Here is a 19,267-nt window from a genome sequence, read left to right as displayed (position 1 = left end):
CTTTTAATCATTTTGTTTACTCTCCTTTCTGGCTTGTTTTGTTGGAATGGTGCTACTGTGGTCTCTGCAGGACTTTGGAGACCCTGGGCTATAAAACCTCTGTCAGTGTTTGTGTGTGGACGATATCTGATGCAGCAGTGTTTTGCAGAAGATCTCTTGGCACTGCTGGGTAATTCCTGTACCATTTGTGTCATTCCTGCTTGAACTGAACCCTTGCCTTTTTATGCTCAGGACGTTTAAAAAAAAAGTTGGAAGCTAGAGGTGGAAGCTGGTGATTGGAGCTCTAATGGACTCTACTTGGTGGTTCCTGATGTTCTGGAGAAAATACTATTTACAATAGAAAATAATACCACCTTGGTATTTGATATCTTTAGTTACTTTTAGTTGAAGCAGTAGAAAAATGTGTATATTTGTGTGTAGTGCTACTCATAGGCATGGGTTGCTGTGTCCTCTGTCTAGTACTAAAACAAAAACATGGCTAAAGTTCTCCTCAGTCAAATGATTTAATAATTGAATTACAGTCCGATTTTATTTTAATAGCCTTTTTTAGGTCTATTATAGTGAGTTTCAAGTACTGTATTACTTTCATAATGTTTTGTTTGTTCATCCTTAGGCAAGTGAAATAGATGTTTAGACAGGGATGATGAAATTCTTGCATTCCCACAGATAACCAGTTTATTCCCACCGTGGAAGCCAAGCTCTATCATACCATATCATATGATTGGTTGGATTTCTGGATCTGCAGAAGCATTCCTTGCCTCTGCAAACTACTGCTGTTGGTTTTATTTTGGGTGTCAATAGCTGCCCAAGGGAAAAGTGTGTGGATGAGGTTTCATGCTTTTAGCTGAAGGTGGTAAAATAGCTTTCTAGCTGCAAGAGAGTGCTCCTTTCACCCCTTCTTCAATTGAACAGGTTTGTTTGGGTTTTTTTAATCCCTCCTTTATGCTGGCATTGGGTTTTATGTGACTCCATGGTGAAGTTCTTAGAGAAGCTGGGAGACTAGGATTAGCTCTTGTTGGGCTTTTCTCTCTGAACTGGTTCACTAGAGTTCACCTAAATGCTTGTGTTGAAACAATTATAATGGTACACAGCTGGAGTGGGGGTAGACAGGGGTAGGGAAAACCCTTTCCAATGTAACTGTTAGTTGCCATTAGATTAGCTTAATGTCGTGTTTTCTCTTGCTGCCACAAGCGGGATTTACAGAGTAATTTTTCTCTTGAGGTAGCCATCCAATAATCAACAATTAGGGACTTCTCGGAGAATTTATTTCTAGGTCTATGTGACTAATACCTTCCGTGTTCTGTAATAATAGTAATAATATGGAAGATACATAAAAGAAGAAAGTATTAATGTATAGAAATTTTCTTGTTAGATATGCCTGTTTAGAGAGTAGGACCTTTCAGCCAGTGAACTTGCTTCCAGTCTGGCAAAACAGACGCTGTTGTAGATTGGGAGCAAGTGTGGAACCCCATTGGGGAAAAGGAAGTTGGTGGTAATTGGAATGTAAAATCCTTCTTGAGTGAGAAGGTCGTCAGCTCAAGCACAAAACATTAAAGTGTATTGTTGTGTTGATAGCTACATGTTATCTTCTCTTTCAAATCTAAAAGTAAACAGAGCATTGAGGGAGTAAAATCAGAAGCAAGGTAACGTTTTTGGTTGCACAGGTGCCTTAGGAAGAAACCTTTTTATATGCTTAGGAGTGCTTTGAGCTACCTTTTGTGTTAGAAGAGAGTATTTTGTAATATGAGAACAGTCAAAAGAAAACATCACAAAACAGAGAGTACAAAACCACTGTCAGTATGAAGATATTGTATATGGTGTTACTGCAGAGAAAGCCCTTTTTTAGCTGTCAGCAGTTGTTTTTAAATGCAACTAGCTGAGGCTGAATGTCATTCACAAAGCACAGTGCTTGATGAAATTGTTGCCAGAGATTATACAACAGGTTTAAGTAGGATTTGCAGAGAAGGTTATCAACAGAGGAATTTTACCAAACTATTAGAATTGCTGTATAGATTTTTCACAAGCTATCTGTGGCCTTGGTAGTCCAACATTAAGATAACTAATGACGTTAATAAACTGCTTTGTAAGTTATAAGAAATTTCCTGATTCCTTTAAAAAAAAAAGGGTCATTCAAAATGAGGCTTCCTGGAGGAGTTTTTGAGTGAATTAAAAAAATCAAACCCAAACAAACAAAAACACAACTCTTTTTGGGACATGCTCCCGTTTGGAAGTTGTAATGTCAACACCATATTTTTTTTAAAGTATTCAAGGTAATGCTTTTTAATGTGGAAAACTGTGTGGCAATTTCATATGTTAATTTGAAACATGTTTGGTTGTATCTGCAGTGAATGAATACCTTTTATTTCCTGGATAGAAGTAACCAGAAGGATGTCTTAGCTTGTGTATGTGTATGTTTACTCTACACAAAGCTGCATATAAAAGCAGTGCGGTTGTGTATCTTTGGCTATGACACAGATAGTCTCAATAATTTCATTCATCGGTGCAGATTTTCAATTTGGGGTCTTTTTCAGAACTATTTTTGTAGTTGTTGATTATTCCATAGCTTGAAGTATGGTTGATTTGCCCTTAAAAAGCAAAGAGGAAAGTATTTCAGGTAGGGAAGAAAACCTGTAGTTCAAAAAGAGGTCCTTTACCCCGTTTCTCTAGAATTTGTTACAGTGAAATTGCATTTAGTGATACTTTCTGACCTTATAATATTAATTAAAACCTGCTTGATTAGCATAACTTATTTGGGAAATAATTTTTTGAAATCTAGTCAGAAGTTGTATTTAAATCAGAATGTTGAGTTTTGAGGTTTGGGGTTTTTTGGTTTTTTTTTCATGCAGATTCCAGGCTGCAATTTGTCTGCTTCAGGAGAATCAGGTGCTTGTTTTTCTGTTAGGCTTGTTAGCATTCCTACTTCAGACTCCTGACTAATTAGCCTGGTTGCCAAAGCTCCTCCATGCTGTGTATCAGATAGCACCAGCATTTTTCTAGTTCCAGTGTAACTGGATGTCTTAACCCTGTAGGGTGCTTGTTCCAGCTCATCCCACGGGACTGAGAAGCCAGGGTAATACAATCAAGTTTATCATTACAGTGTAGAACTTGGCTCAAACTTTACTGGCTGTGTCAGCATAAATACATGGCATGACCCTTGTTGCATTATGTAAAAATGATTCTGTTTTTATAGTTTCCTTTGATAGCCTCATCATACTAAAGCCTGATACTAAAATAGTAAAAATGAAGTGCTAATTACAAGAAATTATTCCAGACAGTTGTTCATTTAAAGGATTGTTGGTGTCGGGTTTTTTTTGTCCTGTAGTTAGAGTTTATTTATAGTATTTCTCATATAGAGGTTATACTGAAAGCAAATAAATATGAATGTTTTGTCCAGTGAATGTGAAGTAGTTGAAGTGGGCATGGTTTCTGTGCTGCTCTACGTATTTGCTGGTGACAGCTTATCAATAGGTACCAGCTTGTCAAATTTGGGTTTTATTTGGTCTGTTGGTTCTTTGATTGAATCTTCAGCCTATGTCAGGAGTGTGAAGTTGCCATGGTAAGAGGTCAGAAATGGACAAGAAATTTGATTTAGTTTCTACTAAGTAGTGTATGTACTTCTGGACATTAGAGAACCCATATGGGAGGGAGATGTTAAGAATAAAATTATTTGTGCCATCTATAATAAAACTGTGATCAGCTTTCGGAAGACAGCCCCAAGAAACCAGGCTTCATAAGTAGGATTGCTGGTGGAAATGTTTTTTTTTTCCATAATGCAGCTTTCTGCTGTAAGTAGATTGACATTTCTGTTAGAGACACTTATTTTTGAGTGAAAACTCAGAATCTTTTCAGCTTATAGTAGTTTCACAGATGAATTTGCAAACTACTTGTATTGTCATTTTTTATGGTTTTAAGACTGTTTCTAAGACATTCTTATATCGAAGTTTTATTACAGAGGAAAAACTGTAATCTTTTTAAGTTGTGGAGAAATTATCATGTAAGTCTGGAATCTAACTGTATGCCAGTTATAGAAATATCCTTAAGGTTACAGTATTCTAAATTTTACTTTGTGACTGTAGAAAATTAATTTATCTAAATGCCGTGTGATTGTGGACTAAGTCTTTAAAATATTTGAGAGATTTGCCATTCCTGTAACAAACTACAGTTTCCACTTAGCTCATCAGGACTGCCAGTCCCTGTAGGCTGCTGCATTTCTGCTGCCTTCTTTGGTCTGGTGCTTATCTGACCTGTGTCAAGACTTCACAGCCGAGCCAGCATAGACTGAGACAAAAAGCAGTAAGAGCCTGATGGCTTATCGTGCTGGAGGCAGGTACGTGCTGATGCTGGTGCAGAAATGGGAATGAAGTGTCCAGCTTGGCAGAGGTTGCTGTTTCATGGTTCCTTCAAGTTATCACAAGGTGCCAGCAGGACAGTTTGCCCCAGCTGCTGGCACTGACAATTTCCTCTGCACTGAATGAAGGGAAGGGAAATATCTTCCGAGTTAACCTGATTCATGTTGCTGTACAGCTGCAGGATGCTGGTGCCTGGCATAAGAGAGGAGGTGGGAATAAGTGTGTCAGTATGAGGAAGTGCTTTCTGCAGCTCTAGAGTTTCTGTTGCTGACTGTGTGTCTGCACTTTTAATGTTAAAGTGAGTAAGGGCAGTCTTTTTTGTGGCCTGATTGATGTCTGAAGATGTTTTAAATACAGGGATTGCAGCTCTGCAAGTAGCAATGACAGTGAAAAATCAGACTTCCAGTGCCTGAACTTTCATTCTCACCCTTCAATTTTCCTGTTGTATTTTGGTTTGAGGTGGATGTAATAACCTGTTTCTTTTCCTCTAAATGGAACTGTTCAAAAGGAACAGTTTTTAACACAGTAAATAATGTGGAGAACTCTCATTTATTTCAGCATCTGAAAAATATTACGGATGATTGTCTGTACTTTTAATTCTTCTCCTCCAAGTTTTCTGGTGTTGCTCCTTAGCAATTGTCTTAGTTGCACAACAGTGATGGGTTGTAAATAAATAGTAGAAAGGGAAGCAATGTTTTATTGAGGCCCATTGCTATTTGTTTTTTTTTTGCTCTTTTAAATATGTCATGTTGATTCAAAGGAGGCTTTGTTTGGTTTTGACTTGCTTTTTACTTGGTTTCAGGTATGATTTAACTCTGCCTTTACCTTGCTCCTGTTGTTGGAGACCTTCAGGGTATTTTGATACGCCAGATGTACATAAATTACTTTTGTGTTTCCTTAATGTCATATCACCACCTTCAAACAATTTTCCTAATCATAATAATAACAACTTTCTTAACAAGCTTTTGTCGGGTATATTTTTTTTCAGAGTATGTGTTGATAGTTGCTGCAAGGCCCTCAGTATAAGGGTATTCGGAGAGTCTCTGTATGATACCAGCATTAATATAGTTTGTAACTGGTGGTATATTTTGACTTGGGGATCTGAATTAAACTTCTGTAGCTTTATTTGTGTTTTGAATGTAATCAGGCTGATGAATGATTAAATAGTTACCAAACTGTTGTTAGTGCTTATTGTTGAAAACATTTTTTGTTTGATTTCTTCAGTTAACTGCAGGTTTCATTTTGTGCAAAGAACAGATATGTGTGTTCTCTGGTTGATTGTGTAAATGCTGTCCGCCGCAGCTTAACAAAGTACACCCTGCAGGGGGCAGGCAGCAGCTGTGTTGCAAGTGCTGTGCTGATTTTGCTGATCAGTACAGTTGGTTTTGAAAATTAAGGATTGGAAAGTAATGTCTGTCATGATTTCAGGGAATGCCCTTGGCAATTTTTTTTTTCATTTTTAATGTAAAACTGCTTTTTGACTCATAAATCTTATGTGAAGACAGTTCATGTTGCTTGTGTAATAATATTTTTTGTAAAAGGTTATGAAAACTTTGGTGTATTCAGAATGAAGTAAGGTTGATGACACCACAGAATGTGGCACTGGTAAAAGACTACTCTGAAAACAACTTGTTTTATTTTGAAGTCAGTAGGACCTGCTTCATCTACCTGGTGTAGATGAGTCTCTCCTGAAATTTAATTTTTTGATCTGTGAGAAGTAAGTTAGCAGGAAAGTATTGAAGATTATGATAGTGTTTGTTTAATCCCAAGAGTTTTTGTGTTAATTAGTCTTGCTGTTGGGGCAGATAAGCAACAGAAGCAGGGACAGTGCATATAAAGTATACAGTAAAATATCTGTGATATTTCAGGGTTCATATGGGCATTAAAGCTGCATTTATGAAAGTCAATCCTTTTTTTAGTGGATGTAATAATTATGCAAAAGTCTTTTGGCCTTAGTTTAAGATTTTGTGTACTGCTTGTCATTTAGTGCAGTGGCTTTTGCATTGACTTCGTTGCATTACATTGATATTGTGAAAGTGTTTATAGTACCTCTTGTCTTTTGGTTTTGAGATTTTGTTTCAGAATGTAGTGGGGCTGCGTTCTAAGATGCAATTTTCCTCAGGAAAATAAAGAGGAGGTTTCTTACGTGTTGTAGGTTATTGGTAATTGTCTCTGACAGAAAGGTCAGCTGTTGGTCCTGCTTCTGTGAACATTACAGTGTCTAAAGTGTGGCAGAATGAGTCATTCTGTAGTGGAAAGTCTTTGTTGATCCAGGTGTCAGAGGTTTGGAAGAGGAAGTAAAGCTGATGAAAATTATTTTTTTGTAGGAGCTGTTTTTTCATCTGTATTGTTCTTCCTTTCTTCTGTTAGATTAAAGGTAGTCATTTACCACGAAGCTGCATTTTTTGAAGTTAACTCAAAAAACTGTAGCTTAACAAGAACACTGTGTTTCTTTTCTACATGAGAAACAGTTTATAACAGTTACCAGGATTAAAAAAAAAAAATAATTTGAAATTCCTTTTTAATAGTACTCTCTGTCCTCAAGTTTCAAGTTGAGCAGTCATTATGGGAATTGAGTGCTAGAACTGGGAATGAGTGCTAGAAACCTCACCCTCATATAATTTCACAGTGCTTATTGCCTTACTGATTTAAATGGGCTTTAAAATATTATAGGATTTTTTAAAAATACTCTTGTACTCATTAGAATTCCACAGATTTGTTGTGTACATATGGCTTTTGGAGAGGCAAAGGAAGCAATTCCATTTTACTGTGTAGACTGACAACAGGTCAGATACAAAGGCATTATATGAATGTTTCAGAATAATACTGTTCAGTGAAAACACTGTTGCTGTGCTGACCTGTTACATCAATATTGTGACCCGAATTCATTTGAAAGCCACTTGTATATGCTTTAATTCTATTTTTTGCACTGTGGATTGGTTTTATTGTTATTTATATTCTATTAGCAAAACTCCTGAGCAGCAAGCACATGTACCTGAATAGTAATTGCAGCTTAGTTCTCTGTAGATTTTTGCTTGCAGAATTTGAATGGGGTACGAAGAAAGATGTGATGTTCTTAGTGCTGGATTTTGGTATTTTCTAGATGCAGTCATGCAGAATGTGCTTGCAAGGCAAACAGTGTTATCAATGCAGCTGAAAGAGATCAAAGCCTCTTGGAAGGGGTGCAGATGAGGATTTCTGAAGAGAAACTTGTATATTCTCTGCTGCTCCAGAGACTGAATAGTTTACAGAATGGGTAGTGTGTAATACTCTCAAGTATTGAAGTATGTCGTGCTTTGTAATGCATACAGGTGGGATAGGAGTTTTAAAAGCCTATGGGTATTCTGTGCTGGTTTATGGGAGTAGTAGTTTGATCTCATTCATTGCTGTGCCCTACATATTGTGCTAAATACTCTCATTATCTCTGAAACTTTAAAGCAGGGGTTTCCTTTCTCATGTGAGCATGGCTGTAGATTATGGCTCCTGGATATTACTGTTTTGTTTGCAGAAGCTTCTCAGATTCTTCGGGAAGTCCAGGTTTCCCTGCTGCGAATCCCATTGTGTCATATTGCAGGCTTTTTCTGAGCTTCATGTACACTGCAATCTTTTTATCACTTTCTACTTGTTTTTCATATTCCTTCTTGACTACTATATTCTTGTGTAAAAAGAGTGGGATGATGGGCAGAAAGAGAGGTTTGGAGAACGATGTTTTTTTGCGGGGATTTTCTTTGTTTTGAATTGCCAAAGTATTAAACACCTTTGCCTCCCATAATTATTAACACTTTTCACATGTGTATATATAACCACTCTTCAGAATTGGAGAGGGGAGCTTGAAATGTTTTTCCCTCCATCTTTTGCTTACTTGCATTTCTCTGTAGCATAACTTTAAATGAGCGATCTTGATTATTACTGCTTACTGCTTTGAAGCAGAAATGCACCCTTGACAGTAAGTAACTGGGAACTAGATTTAAAAATAAAACTGTTTCGAGGAACCGGAGTCACTTTTGTGAAGCCTCATGGAAAACATTGGTGAGGATTGATGTGATGACTTGTACCTCACATCTTCAGTTTTAAGTGTGACTTGAGTGTGACTGACTTGTTATGTATTTAAGTTTGTTTGCTTCCTGCTTTCGTAGAGCTCTTTTTCATTTAATGATGGTCTGAGGTCCTGAAGGAGAATGTCAGAGGAGAGTGATAGCACTGAGAAGGCAGATGTTTTCTAGTAATGTTTAATGGAAGCTTTTCACAAGATTTTGTAGAATTTTGAAGTAGTTTCACTTCATGAAAGTGTTTCAGGTGTTTCATTCTGATGCTTTTGTATGTTTTTATTTTTGTTTTCTGAAGACACACTTTTGGAATATTTATCCCATTGGCTTTGAAGCAGTTAGTGCCTGTCATTGACTTGATGCAAGAAGTCATAACTAGGGATTTGAAATGCTTCTATAAACTCTTTCCTTTGTGCCTAAGGAAAAGGTGCTGCAGCTTACTTTTGTTCGTAAAACCAAGAAACAATGGTTAACTGGCAACTGTTATGTAAGTTGAAACCTTTGGGTAGGATATGTTTTTGCAAACTACCATAACTTCATTTGTTACTGATAAAAATGAATAATTATGCTTTGTGTTTGAGGAAAGTTGCCTTTATTATTTGAAAGGCCTAAAAAGCTGATTTTTGCTGCATGATCTTCAAAATATGTTTTGCAGTCTAGGTGATCAGAATGAAAATTTTGTAAAAATTGACTGTACTTGTGTGGCTGAAGATGTGTCTGTGTCCATGCCTTCCTACATGATCCATGAACTTCTGCAGTAAATACATAAAATACCAAATGTGATCGACAGTAGAGCTAAAATTGCTTATCATGCATATAAACTCTTGAGAGGAATTTAGGAGTGTTCATACACTTAAGTAATCAGTCACTCTTGAAACCCGGAAAACATTTTAATTTCTTTTTATTAAATGATAAATGACAGTTGTTATTTTTCGAGAAAAATGGTTTCAAGAGATTTGTAAGTGTTTTGGGGCAGATTCCTTCACTTACAAGAATGTATTGGGGAATAATAGATACTTCTGTATCTACCTAGTTTAGGACAAGCAATTTTTGTGCTTTAGCCTCTTTTCTTGACACAAGTTCATATTATAAACTGCAGTGAATGCACCTAGCAGTCTTCACAAAGAAATTCAGTAGTGAATGAGTTTGAGGATGAAACACAAAACTCTGAAAAATTAACACTTTAATGCAGTGTTAGAGTGGAGAGTGGAAATTTAAGTGTAGTGCCTACCTTGTTGTCTGAGTGTGAGTGATGGCATCTGTTTCTGTGTAGTTGGGACTTATTTATCTGCTAAGCACGTGGCTGGAAAGTTAAATATGGCTTGAACTGCAGCTATACACACAGACAAACACACATGCAATATTAAAAAAAAAAATGAGGACTAGAAGGGTTTTTTTTGGTGGTTTTTTTTTGGTCTCCTATTTCCTGATTTTTTGAAATGTGAAACCAATTACTTCCATGTCATCAAATACTTTTATTTAAATCTGTAATAGTCTAAGCAATGCCCAGAGGTACAGTTTGCAATGTAATGGAAATTAAACATTAAAAGGACTTTTATATGGGGAAAGTGATAGAAGATTGTGATGCTGTTGTGCAGTCTCTTTTTTTTTTAAACAGAAAACTTTGGAAAAAGTAGAGGGGAAGGGACAAGGACATGGCTTGTGGGGACACAGCCTGAGAAGCTGTTGTAGAAGAGATTGGGGGGAAATGGGCAGCCAGTGGTCATTGCATTCAGTTGTTTTTATATCCAGGTTGTCAAATGGCAGTATTAGAAAAACACATTACTTCTTTTGGAAAATGAAAACAAAACTTGCTTGTACAGAAGTTGTATCTTAAGAATTCAGAATGTACTTTTGGCTTGTCCGCTTTGTTAGTACCTGGAAGTAGAAATAAGTTGTACCTTGCATTGTTATTATTATTAATATTACTAATTGATAATTGATATTACTAATACTAATACTAACTAATACTACAACAACAACAAACATGTAGTTTAGAAAGCTTCTTGGATTGTTTTTTGCATCTTCTCTGAATGGACCTGTTTTAATGGACCTGTGTTCCGTTTCCTTGCTCTTCAATCTCTACTGTGTTATTAAAAAATCCTTCTAATTCAAAGCATGGTTACTTGGCAGTAGAATGTGTCCTCAGTAAAATAATCTGCTCTCCCAAAAAACAAAAACAAAAAACCACTTTGAAAAAAGCTACTTGAAACTGATCTCATTACGTACTCATACAGTACATAATGTGTGGAAGAAGATTGGGAATGTGCTCATTTTTCTCCTTTAAAATTCTTGCTTCAGCAGTACCTTGAGATGGTGGTGGGGAAAACCTTGTATAAAGGGAAATAAATGTTCTAAATGGGACATGATTATGCTTCATGATACTTCTGCAGGAGGTTTATGTGTAGTCTTTTGCAATGTTCAAACAAGTGGATTGAAACTTAAAGTTGATTATAAAAATACTGTGGCTGTTTTGTGAAGCATCACAGTTAAGGAGTATTAGCAGGAGAGACAACCATTTAAACCAAAGCTGCACAAAAGTGTGCATGGAATGTGGCTCTGAATATTACCTGTGACAATGCTATCCTTTCTAGAGATCATGACACGATTAGATTCATTTTTCTTGCAAAAAAGTATGGAATTTTCCAAGCCAGTTGGAAATGCAGCATACTGGCCCTAGGGAAGCTTGGTAAAGCTAAAAGGGGCAAGTAAGTAGCCAAGTACCTATGCCTGCTGAGAGTTAAAGATGCTGTGCTGGAGGTACAGACCAAAAGCATGCCAGCTATCGAGGGAAGTGTGAAAGGAAGCTGGCATGACTGAACATCAGGCAAAGATAGTTACTAGAAAGCTGAAGCAGTATCCAAATGAGGAAAATTGTGAGGATATAAAATCTGACAAGTAGATTATAAAAGCATGAGATTAAAAAAATATAAAATTGAGGAATGCTTTTAAATCAGCATTTGTTAAGAGAGAAAAAGGCAGGAAAACAAGTTACTAGAACTAGAGAATCTTTATCCAATAACTGAAGGAAGTGAGAGATGAAGTAATTTTACTAAGTGGTCTGTAATGGCTCTGTTAGGTGGACACCTTCAGGTTGTTGGATGCAAATGCACTGTATTACAGTATTACAAAGGATGTAACCAGTATTACAAAGGATGTTCACTGGTGATGTTCTGTGTGAGAAGAAACTGCATTAACCTACAGAATTCATGGATATGTGGTGTCTGTTATAATAGACTGTGGAAGGGTCAACAGGACTTAGAAAAGAAGTTGTGCTTCAGACTTTTGGAACTCATTGAAGGAGTTAGCAAGAACACAGTGAAGGGAAGCTCCAATTCACTATGATAGGTAGGATTTCCAGAAGTTATTAGGTAGCCTTGTGCATGAGAGGGGTAAGTCCTTGTATGGATAATTAGTTCATAATTTGGTATATATAATTAAAGACAAGAAATGAAGTAGTCAGGATATTTTTGAGAGGTGAGTAGTAGCTGTTACAAAAATGTTCACAGCTGAAGAGTTATAACCACAGCTGTATAAACTGCAGTTAAGTTCAGAGTGTATGCAGAGGTGGGAGTTAGCTGGAGTGAGGAATGTGGAAACTAACTTCTTGCAGGAAGGAACACTGTATTGCTAAGTACAATACATAGTTCTGTGGGAACAGCAGTGCAGGCTCAGAAAGATTGCTTCTGTAAGTTGTTCAGATAACAACAGAGAATAAAACACAATTGACCATTGTCGAGGTCCATGGTGCATTTCATTGGACTGCTGTGTTGGTGTAGGCTTGGGAATATCCTGAGAAGAACAGTTCTTATTTCTGCATGTATCTAGGTGACATAGATGTTTGACTAAGTGTAGGTTATTTGACTTTTTAATTACTTTTTAAATATTTTTGTTTTTTCCTTTCTCTTTGCAAAGGTCTTCTGAATTATAGAGTAGCTTCAGTAACTATCTCGATTCTTTGCTGTTCAAAGAAGCATTGTAATGTGTGTCCTGTGATCAGATGTAGTACTGGAAAGGGCTGTGCCTAGCATAAAATCTATCACTGTGCTCAACAACTAAGGATTTGCCTATTTCAAAGCCTCTGGAGAGGAAAGACAGGAGCAGTGATTACTAAACTGTAGAGTAAACTTGGCAAAGTCAACTGGAGACTTGAATATCCTTGATTCCCCTTGAGTGCAGGGTCTCATGATTGCTGGGATTTATGCAAGGGGCAAAAGTTGGTCAGGTGGAGACTACTGGGGAACTAAAATTTGAATTTGGAGTTGTTGTTCAGACCAGTAGTGGAGTAGCATAAGCAGACAGTATCCTCCTGAAGTTTGGTGTGCTGCAGTAGAGCACAGGCTCCAGTGGCAAAGGAAATCACTTGAGGGTGTGAGTTTACAATAGTTTGAACAAAGTGCCTTTGCGGTTGTAGTGTAGCCACCTGGCTGACAGCTGCAGTCCCTTTCTTCACCTGGGGGTGGTGCTGAAGTTTTTTTCCCTCACTGAGTGTTTAGGGAGCTGTACCAAAGACTAACCTTTCTTAAAATAAAAAGTACAAGCAAGTCAAATGGTTTAGCTTCCTTAAAAGGCTGCTTCTGGGACAAACAGGGGCTAGCATGAGAGAGGAATGCATGAAGGGGTGAAAAGAGGAGAGAAATGATGATCCTGTGAGTTCTGTGGCAGCAAGCTGTTCCTATCAAGACATGCTGCTGTTCCTTGAGCATGCACTTTTACAGACTTGGGCTGCAGGAGCCTGTTCTCAGTTAGTGTTCAAGATGTGTCTCTAGGTTTCAGAAAAGAGGTTTTATTAATTCTCCTGAATATAGCTGTAAATTTGAATACTTAAAGATTCAAGTTCAGTATTTTCAGTAATAGTCCTTAATTTCTTTTTGCAGGAAAGCTTTTCAAGTTTATAGTGTCCTGGTTTTTAATTGTTATGAAAATTTTGAAAACCAGTGTAATATTTGGAGGTCTGATATTTTCATAATAAATTTGTAACAAATAATAAAGGAACTCTGAACCTTATAACTGTTAGCCAGCACTCAGATTTATAATTTTATTTCTTTACAGGATCTCGAGTTTCATGGAGTAATGAGATTCTACTTTCAAGACAAAGCAGCTGGAAATTTTGCAACAAAATGTATTCGTGTCTCTAGTACCGCCACAACTCAAGATGTGATAGAAACTCTTGCAGAGAAGTTTCGACCAGACATGCGAATGTTGTCATCCCCTAAATACTCACTTTATGAAGTGCATGTCAGTGGAGGTTTGTATTTATTCATTAAGTCCTTCCTGCATCCTCAGCACCATCATATCTGCTCCCAGCCCAAGTATCTTTAACTTTGCCCTCAGTTTCTGAACCACATGAGACTTGGTTTTTTATTCTTAAATATGTTGCTATTAATTGGTTTTGGGGAGTGGTTTTCAAAACCTAGTTATACATACCAGGCCTGCAGTTAATGTAAGATTTGATTATGGTCTATAAAATGCTGTGTCATCCTGTTAGTTTGTTGACATTTGTGAGAGAGTTGCTATTTTTAGGATTAGTAGGTAAAGACGAAATTTATATGGGAGACTAGGATTGTTAAATTAGACTAGTTGAGAGTACATCTTCTGTTCTTTGAAATTGTGGGCCTGTGATGGTAGCCTTGTAACTCATGTTCTTTTACTGCTCAACTGGGGAAATTCAGCTTAATATTGTTTGAAGTCATTGTGTTTCTTAAACAGATCCTCTAATGTTACCTGTAAAGAACTCGGATATCTAAATAGCCTTTGGTACTGATAAAATATGTCTGTTACAGATCAGGTGACAGTGTGTGTGGTGGTGGGGACAGATAAAGGAGAAACCATCTTTTGGTTGTGTTTTTTATTTTTGTATTTCAGAAGTGTACACAAGTGCTTGAATGACCTTAAATTCTGCATTTGGAAGACTGAAAATAATTTTATTTTTTCTGCCTTAGATTTCTTTAAAAGTCTGTTAGTGCTGTACCTGTAGTCAGAATGAAATTGTTTTCTTTGCTGAACAAGTACCTGATTTTTAAAAGATGATTGAGGCATGCAAGATCAATAGGAGTTTCTTACTGAAGAAAAATAACCACAAAGACATTGTTGTTTTCCTGGGCATATGTACTGTCTCCTTCTTTTCATAGGGAAAATCAAATGGCAAGACTTGCCCAAGTTTTTTAACCACTCTGTCAGTTGTTTTTCCATATACTTAAAATAGTTGTAATACTCTAAATGAAATTTTGTCTTGGATCTGAATAATGTCGTGAGGGCTTTTGATTTGTTTTATTGTTTAAATTTTGTAATCTTGTTTATTTTTGTGCAGTCTTTTTAGGATAGTATTTTTCAGGCTGCAACCAGACTGTGGTCTACTTTAAAGTAAATTTAAAATAAGAAAAATGAGAATTTACAAGCCCCAGGATGTTACAAAGTGCTAAACATTTCAACTCTAAATCTAACTTCTCCTCCAGAGTGGTAATGTTGTGTTCCGAGACTTTGTTCTGACAAAGGAGTTGTGTGAGACTACCTTATGGGGGCCTTTGGCTTACCCAGATGGATGGAACACTTGGGCTTGTTGCTGAAAAGCAACGTGTAATTAATTCTACATTCCTGAGCTTTCTTTCTGTCCCTATACTTAACAGGAAAACATCAACTGATGTGTTCTGTTAGGCAAAACTTGTGCTTTTATTAAAAGCTTAACTTATTTCAAACTATCTTTGCTCTTGAGATACCAAGTAACTGTTACTGCTTTTCATTTTTTTGAAGAAGAAAGAAGATTAGATGTGGATGAGAAGCCTCTTGTTGTACAGTTAAACTGGAACAAAGATGATCGCGAGGGAAGGTTTGTCCTCAAGAATGAAAATGATACACTTCCTCCAAAGGTGAGTCTTTACAGAGTATGCTAGTGCTAACAGCAGTTTTGAAATCTCTGGGGTTTGCTTTTGTAGGAAAACATAACTTTCACTTTTGTAATTCCTGAAAACAACTGCTGCTCATGACCTTCAATATCTGGAGCAAGTATTTTAAAATACTTAAAGTGCATCTTTACAACACAGCATTTCGTTATCTTCCGATGGCTGGTGATGCTGTGATCCCTTTAGCTGTCCAGTACTGGAGCATGCCTAGAAAACTTAAAGCTTGATTTATTCTATTATGATGACTTGTATGATACCTCAAATAGTATATGGTGCCACATACCAGAAGGTAATCCTGTCTCTTGCAAAGCTTTTAAAAGGGAATGTCAGGGGGAGTTAAGGAGCTAAAAATTATTACCTCCTTAGGTAACATTCTGTTTCTTGAAAAAAATGATGGAAGACTTTTTCCTTTTGTGCAGGGTTTTTTGATTTGTTTTGGTTTTGCTTTTTTGGTTTTTGATTAGTTTTTTCTCTTGAAAATGGAAAATGAATGAGCTGCCAACATCAGCTGTACAAAAATTTGCTTTAATATTAGCAATTTAAACATTAAATTAGATTAGACTTTGGCTCCTGAAGTCATATAATTATATATATTATATTTTGCTTGGTTGCCTATAGCTATGGAAAACATGCTGTTCAGTGTGGGCTATCTTCAGGCAAGTTTTTGATCTTGTGCTGAGCACTAAATTTCCTTTGCTTTTGGAACTAGAGCTTGTTAATTTTAGAAGCGCTTTGGGTAAAGGGATGTGAGCTTGTACTGGGCATTTGACTACAGTATACATCCATGTTATAGGGCGGAAGGGAAAGTTAATGATGCCTTGCACTACATGTACCAACCCTGCTATTCCTATTAATTGAATTAAGTGATTTGCAATCTTCATTCCCTATATTCTTTGCTTCCTGATAGAAGTGAGAAAATCTGCATCTTCTTTCTCTCATGCTCTGTAATCTTCTCTACAGAAGGCAAATGAGCCTAGGATTAGAGGTATCTTGTGTATGCAAGGAGCAGGAATTGAAGAAGACAACACTGGAATGATGACTTGGAAAAATATACCATTGGGGAAAAGTCTTCTGTAATGTTTTTCCCTTTGCAGTTTATTCTTATCTGGTGCTCCAACACAGTTGCCTTGAAAGCAGATTAAGCGCAGCATTGTTACAGAGTATTTTTACTCAGAAGCAAAAATTTGTTTTGCAGCTTCAGTTAATCTTTTGAGGCCTAGTAGATAGCAGGCATTATTCAAGTAAAATTCTGCAGTTTCTTCACTTTGTTGGGTACAGTTAGTTCATACCTTCTTTGGAACATGACATTATATTTGCCTTCTCTGTGTTTCCCTTGAGAACATTAGTCCCATCGCTGTGTAATGGAGTGTTGCTCCCTGGAGTGTTGGTTTTGGGTCAGTGATACAGTATCTTAAACAGGTTCATCTGCAAAGTTAAACCCAATACTAACTTTCTTTTGGATTTAAATTGATGGAAGCTGTTTTAAACTCATTTATTTCAGAAAGCTCAGAGTAATGGGCCTGAAAAACAAGAAAAAGAGGGAGTAATTCAGAATTTCAAGCGAACTCTCTCAAAAAAAGAAAAAAAGGAAAAAAAGAGGCGTGAAAAAGAGGCATTGCGACAAGCGTCAGATAAAGATGATAGACTTCTTCATGGGGATGATATGTAAGTGGCTTAAACTTATTTTTTAAAACTTAAATGATAGTTGTTTTTAAGTTCATTTGCAAAAGAAAAAGCGTAACTCGTAAGCACATGCTAATTCAGTTTTCCCATGCTTTGCAGTATTGGAAATCATAATAAAGTTAGGAGTATAATGTAAAGTTTCTTTAATGTCTTTTCGCCTGTCCCCCTGTTTAAGAGGTAGAAGACTCTTGTTTTCTTTGAAAACTAGCAGCTAGTAGCTAGTAGTCCTTAAACTGGTTTTTTACATCAGATGAGCATGGGTATACGAAGAGCATCAACCGTAGCAAAAGTGAAATTCATGTAGAAGCCATCTTACAATAACTTAAATGAGCTCCTGTGTCTATGAAACCTATTGCTTTTTTATCCTATGTGAAGTAATATGGATGTATCTATTTTAAGCTCTTAATAACATTCTTTTTATTTAAACTAACTTGGCAGTGAGAATTTTCGCCTTGCAGCTGAGGTTTACAAAGATATGCCTGAGACCAGCTTCACTCGCACAATATCCAATCCTGAGGTGGTTATGAAACGGCGACGACAGCAAAAACTAGAGAAGAGAATGCAGGAATTTCGCAGTTCTGATGGCAGACCAGACTCAGGTACTTGGAGTTCTTCTGGTTAAGTTATAAACATTTTACCAAGAGCATATTCTTACTGCCAGCAACTCCTGTAAATTTGACTTAGCTTTTGCTTTCTCCAACATTTTTTGCACATGGCTAGTTTATCTGGTGTGTAACTGAACAAAGGGTTTGTGAGGGTAGGATTCCACAGGCGGTTGTTCCATGGTGAGTGCGAGTCAAAGCTTTCAGGGGTGGGCAGATTGAGAGAGAGTGTGCTCACTGAGCTTGCTAACAGTGCTGAACTAGGAAAAAAGGAAGGATGGACCTAGCCTGGCAAACTGAGGAGGCTGGCTGAGATAACTGACATTCCTTGTACGAAGAATGAGCTGAATGTCCTGATAGAAAATTCAGTCAGTAGCGTAAATAAAGGATGTAAAGGACTGATTGTTCTGCATAAAGGATTCTGGTAGATCTTGGGAATAATAGTGATTAAGTATTTCTCATTCATGGGATGGGGATATAGCAACAGTGATTGTATACACACCATTAGAAAACAACAAATGAAGCTATGTGAGAACTGCTAAAATGTGAAATTATTATCTGTTCATGGAAGAGTAGTGAAGAAAGAGTTTGAGGTGTAGAAAACATTGTCCTAAAGGAAATCTTATATGGGCTTGTTAAAGAAAGGGGAGGTCAGCACAGACTTCCTGACAAGATGGTAATGGTCTGTTCTTCAACCAGTCATTGACATTATTTCATTTTAACTTCCTGTAATACTAAGCATGGTGTAACACTGGGAAAACACTTCATTAGATAAATTACAGAAATATCACTGGAGATTTTTACAAGTGGAGGGATAAATCTATTTTGGGGATGTTACATAATTTTTCTTGTATTAGTAATGAAGTTATTTCTGAAAAGGTTTATTCTTATATTCTGTTAGAAGTACAATTAATTACTTCACGTCTGTCTTTTTATTCTGTGGTTGCATTGTTAATTCCGTTTGGTTTCCAAGGTGGGACGCTGAGAATTTATGCAGACAGTTTAAAACCAAATATACCGTACAAGACAATCCTGCTGTCCACTACAGATACTGCAGACTTTGCAGTTATTGAAGCACTGGAAAAATATGGCCTGGAAAAAGAAAATCCTAAGGATTATTGTATTGCTCGTGTAAGTTACTAAAACAGAGTCTTCTCACATTTCATATTTGGTTGGCTTTTTTTTCTTGTGGTAGCTTCCAAGCTAAATAGAATGACTCAGTCAGTTCTGTGACTAACTTCTTTTTCCCCCCCTAAATCTAACAGCCTCAGGAATTGTTAAGTGACATATCAGGTTTTTTGCTTTTAAAACTTATATCTTCCAGTTGTACTAAATTACTGCTTGCTGTACAGGAAAACATTAATAGTGAAAATGACATATTTCTTCATTGGGCACTTTTATGGGTTTTATACCACTAAATGTGCTGGTGATTCACAGATGTATAAACTAATAGTTCATCCTGTGGATACCTAAATCTGTCCACAAAACTATTTCCCTGAACTAAGAGTGTCCACTCTGAAGTGGAAGTGCTGAGGTGAGCTCCATTGTAAAAGGTATGTTGTGTGCTGTTTCTTTAAACCTTGCAGTGGTAGCTGACGCTCACTACAAACCAGAAAAGATTAAAGTGACTCACTTAATTTCAGAATTTAATTATTTTAGGAGTTCCATACAAATTGAATAGAATATTT

At 36.8% G+C, this 19,267-nt stretch overlaps 1 protein-coding gene across 15 annotated transcripts in view; it reads left to right on the top strand.

Moving 5' to 3' along the window:
• Positions 1-19,267, top strand: part of AFDN (afadin, adherens junction formation factor) — a 115,213-nt gene that overhangs the window by 20,420 nt on the left and 75,526 nt on the right. For 14 of the 15 annotated variants that reach the window (XM_084203587.1, XM_084203583.1, XM_084203584.1 and 11 more), the window contains exons 2-6: positions 13,448-13,643; positions 15,146-15,261; positions 16,796-16,959; positions 17,416-17,576; positions 18,553-18,710. In XM_084203587.1, coding sequence (XP_084059713.1) covers positions 13,448-13,643; positions 15,146-15,261; positions 16,796-16,959; positions 17,416-17,576; positions 18,553-18,710 — 795 coding nt within the window. The remainder of the gene's footprint in view (positions 1-13,447; positions 13,644-15,145; positions 15,262-16,795; positions 16,960-17,415; positions 17,577-18,552; positions 18,711-19,267) is intronic. The other variant, XM_084203589.1, reaches the window with a different exon arrangement.

The sequence above is a fragment of the Fringilla coelebs genome (assembly GCF_963513975.1).
Source record: "Fringilla coelebs genome assembly, chromosome: 3".
Lineage (NCBI taxonomy): Eukaryota > Metazoa > Chordata > Aves > Passeriformes > Fringillidae > Fringilla > Fringilla coelebs.
The sequence above is the reverse complement of the archived record's forward strand: the minus strand, read 5'-3'. Positions and strand labels throughout refer to the sequence as shown.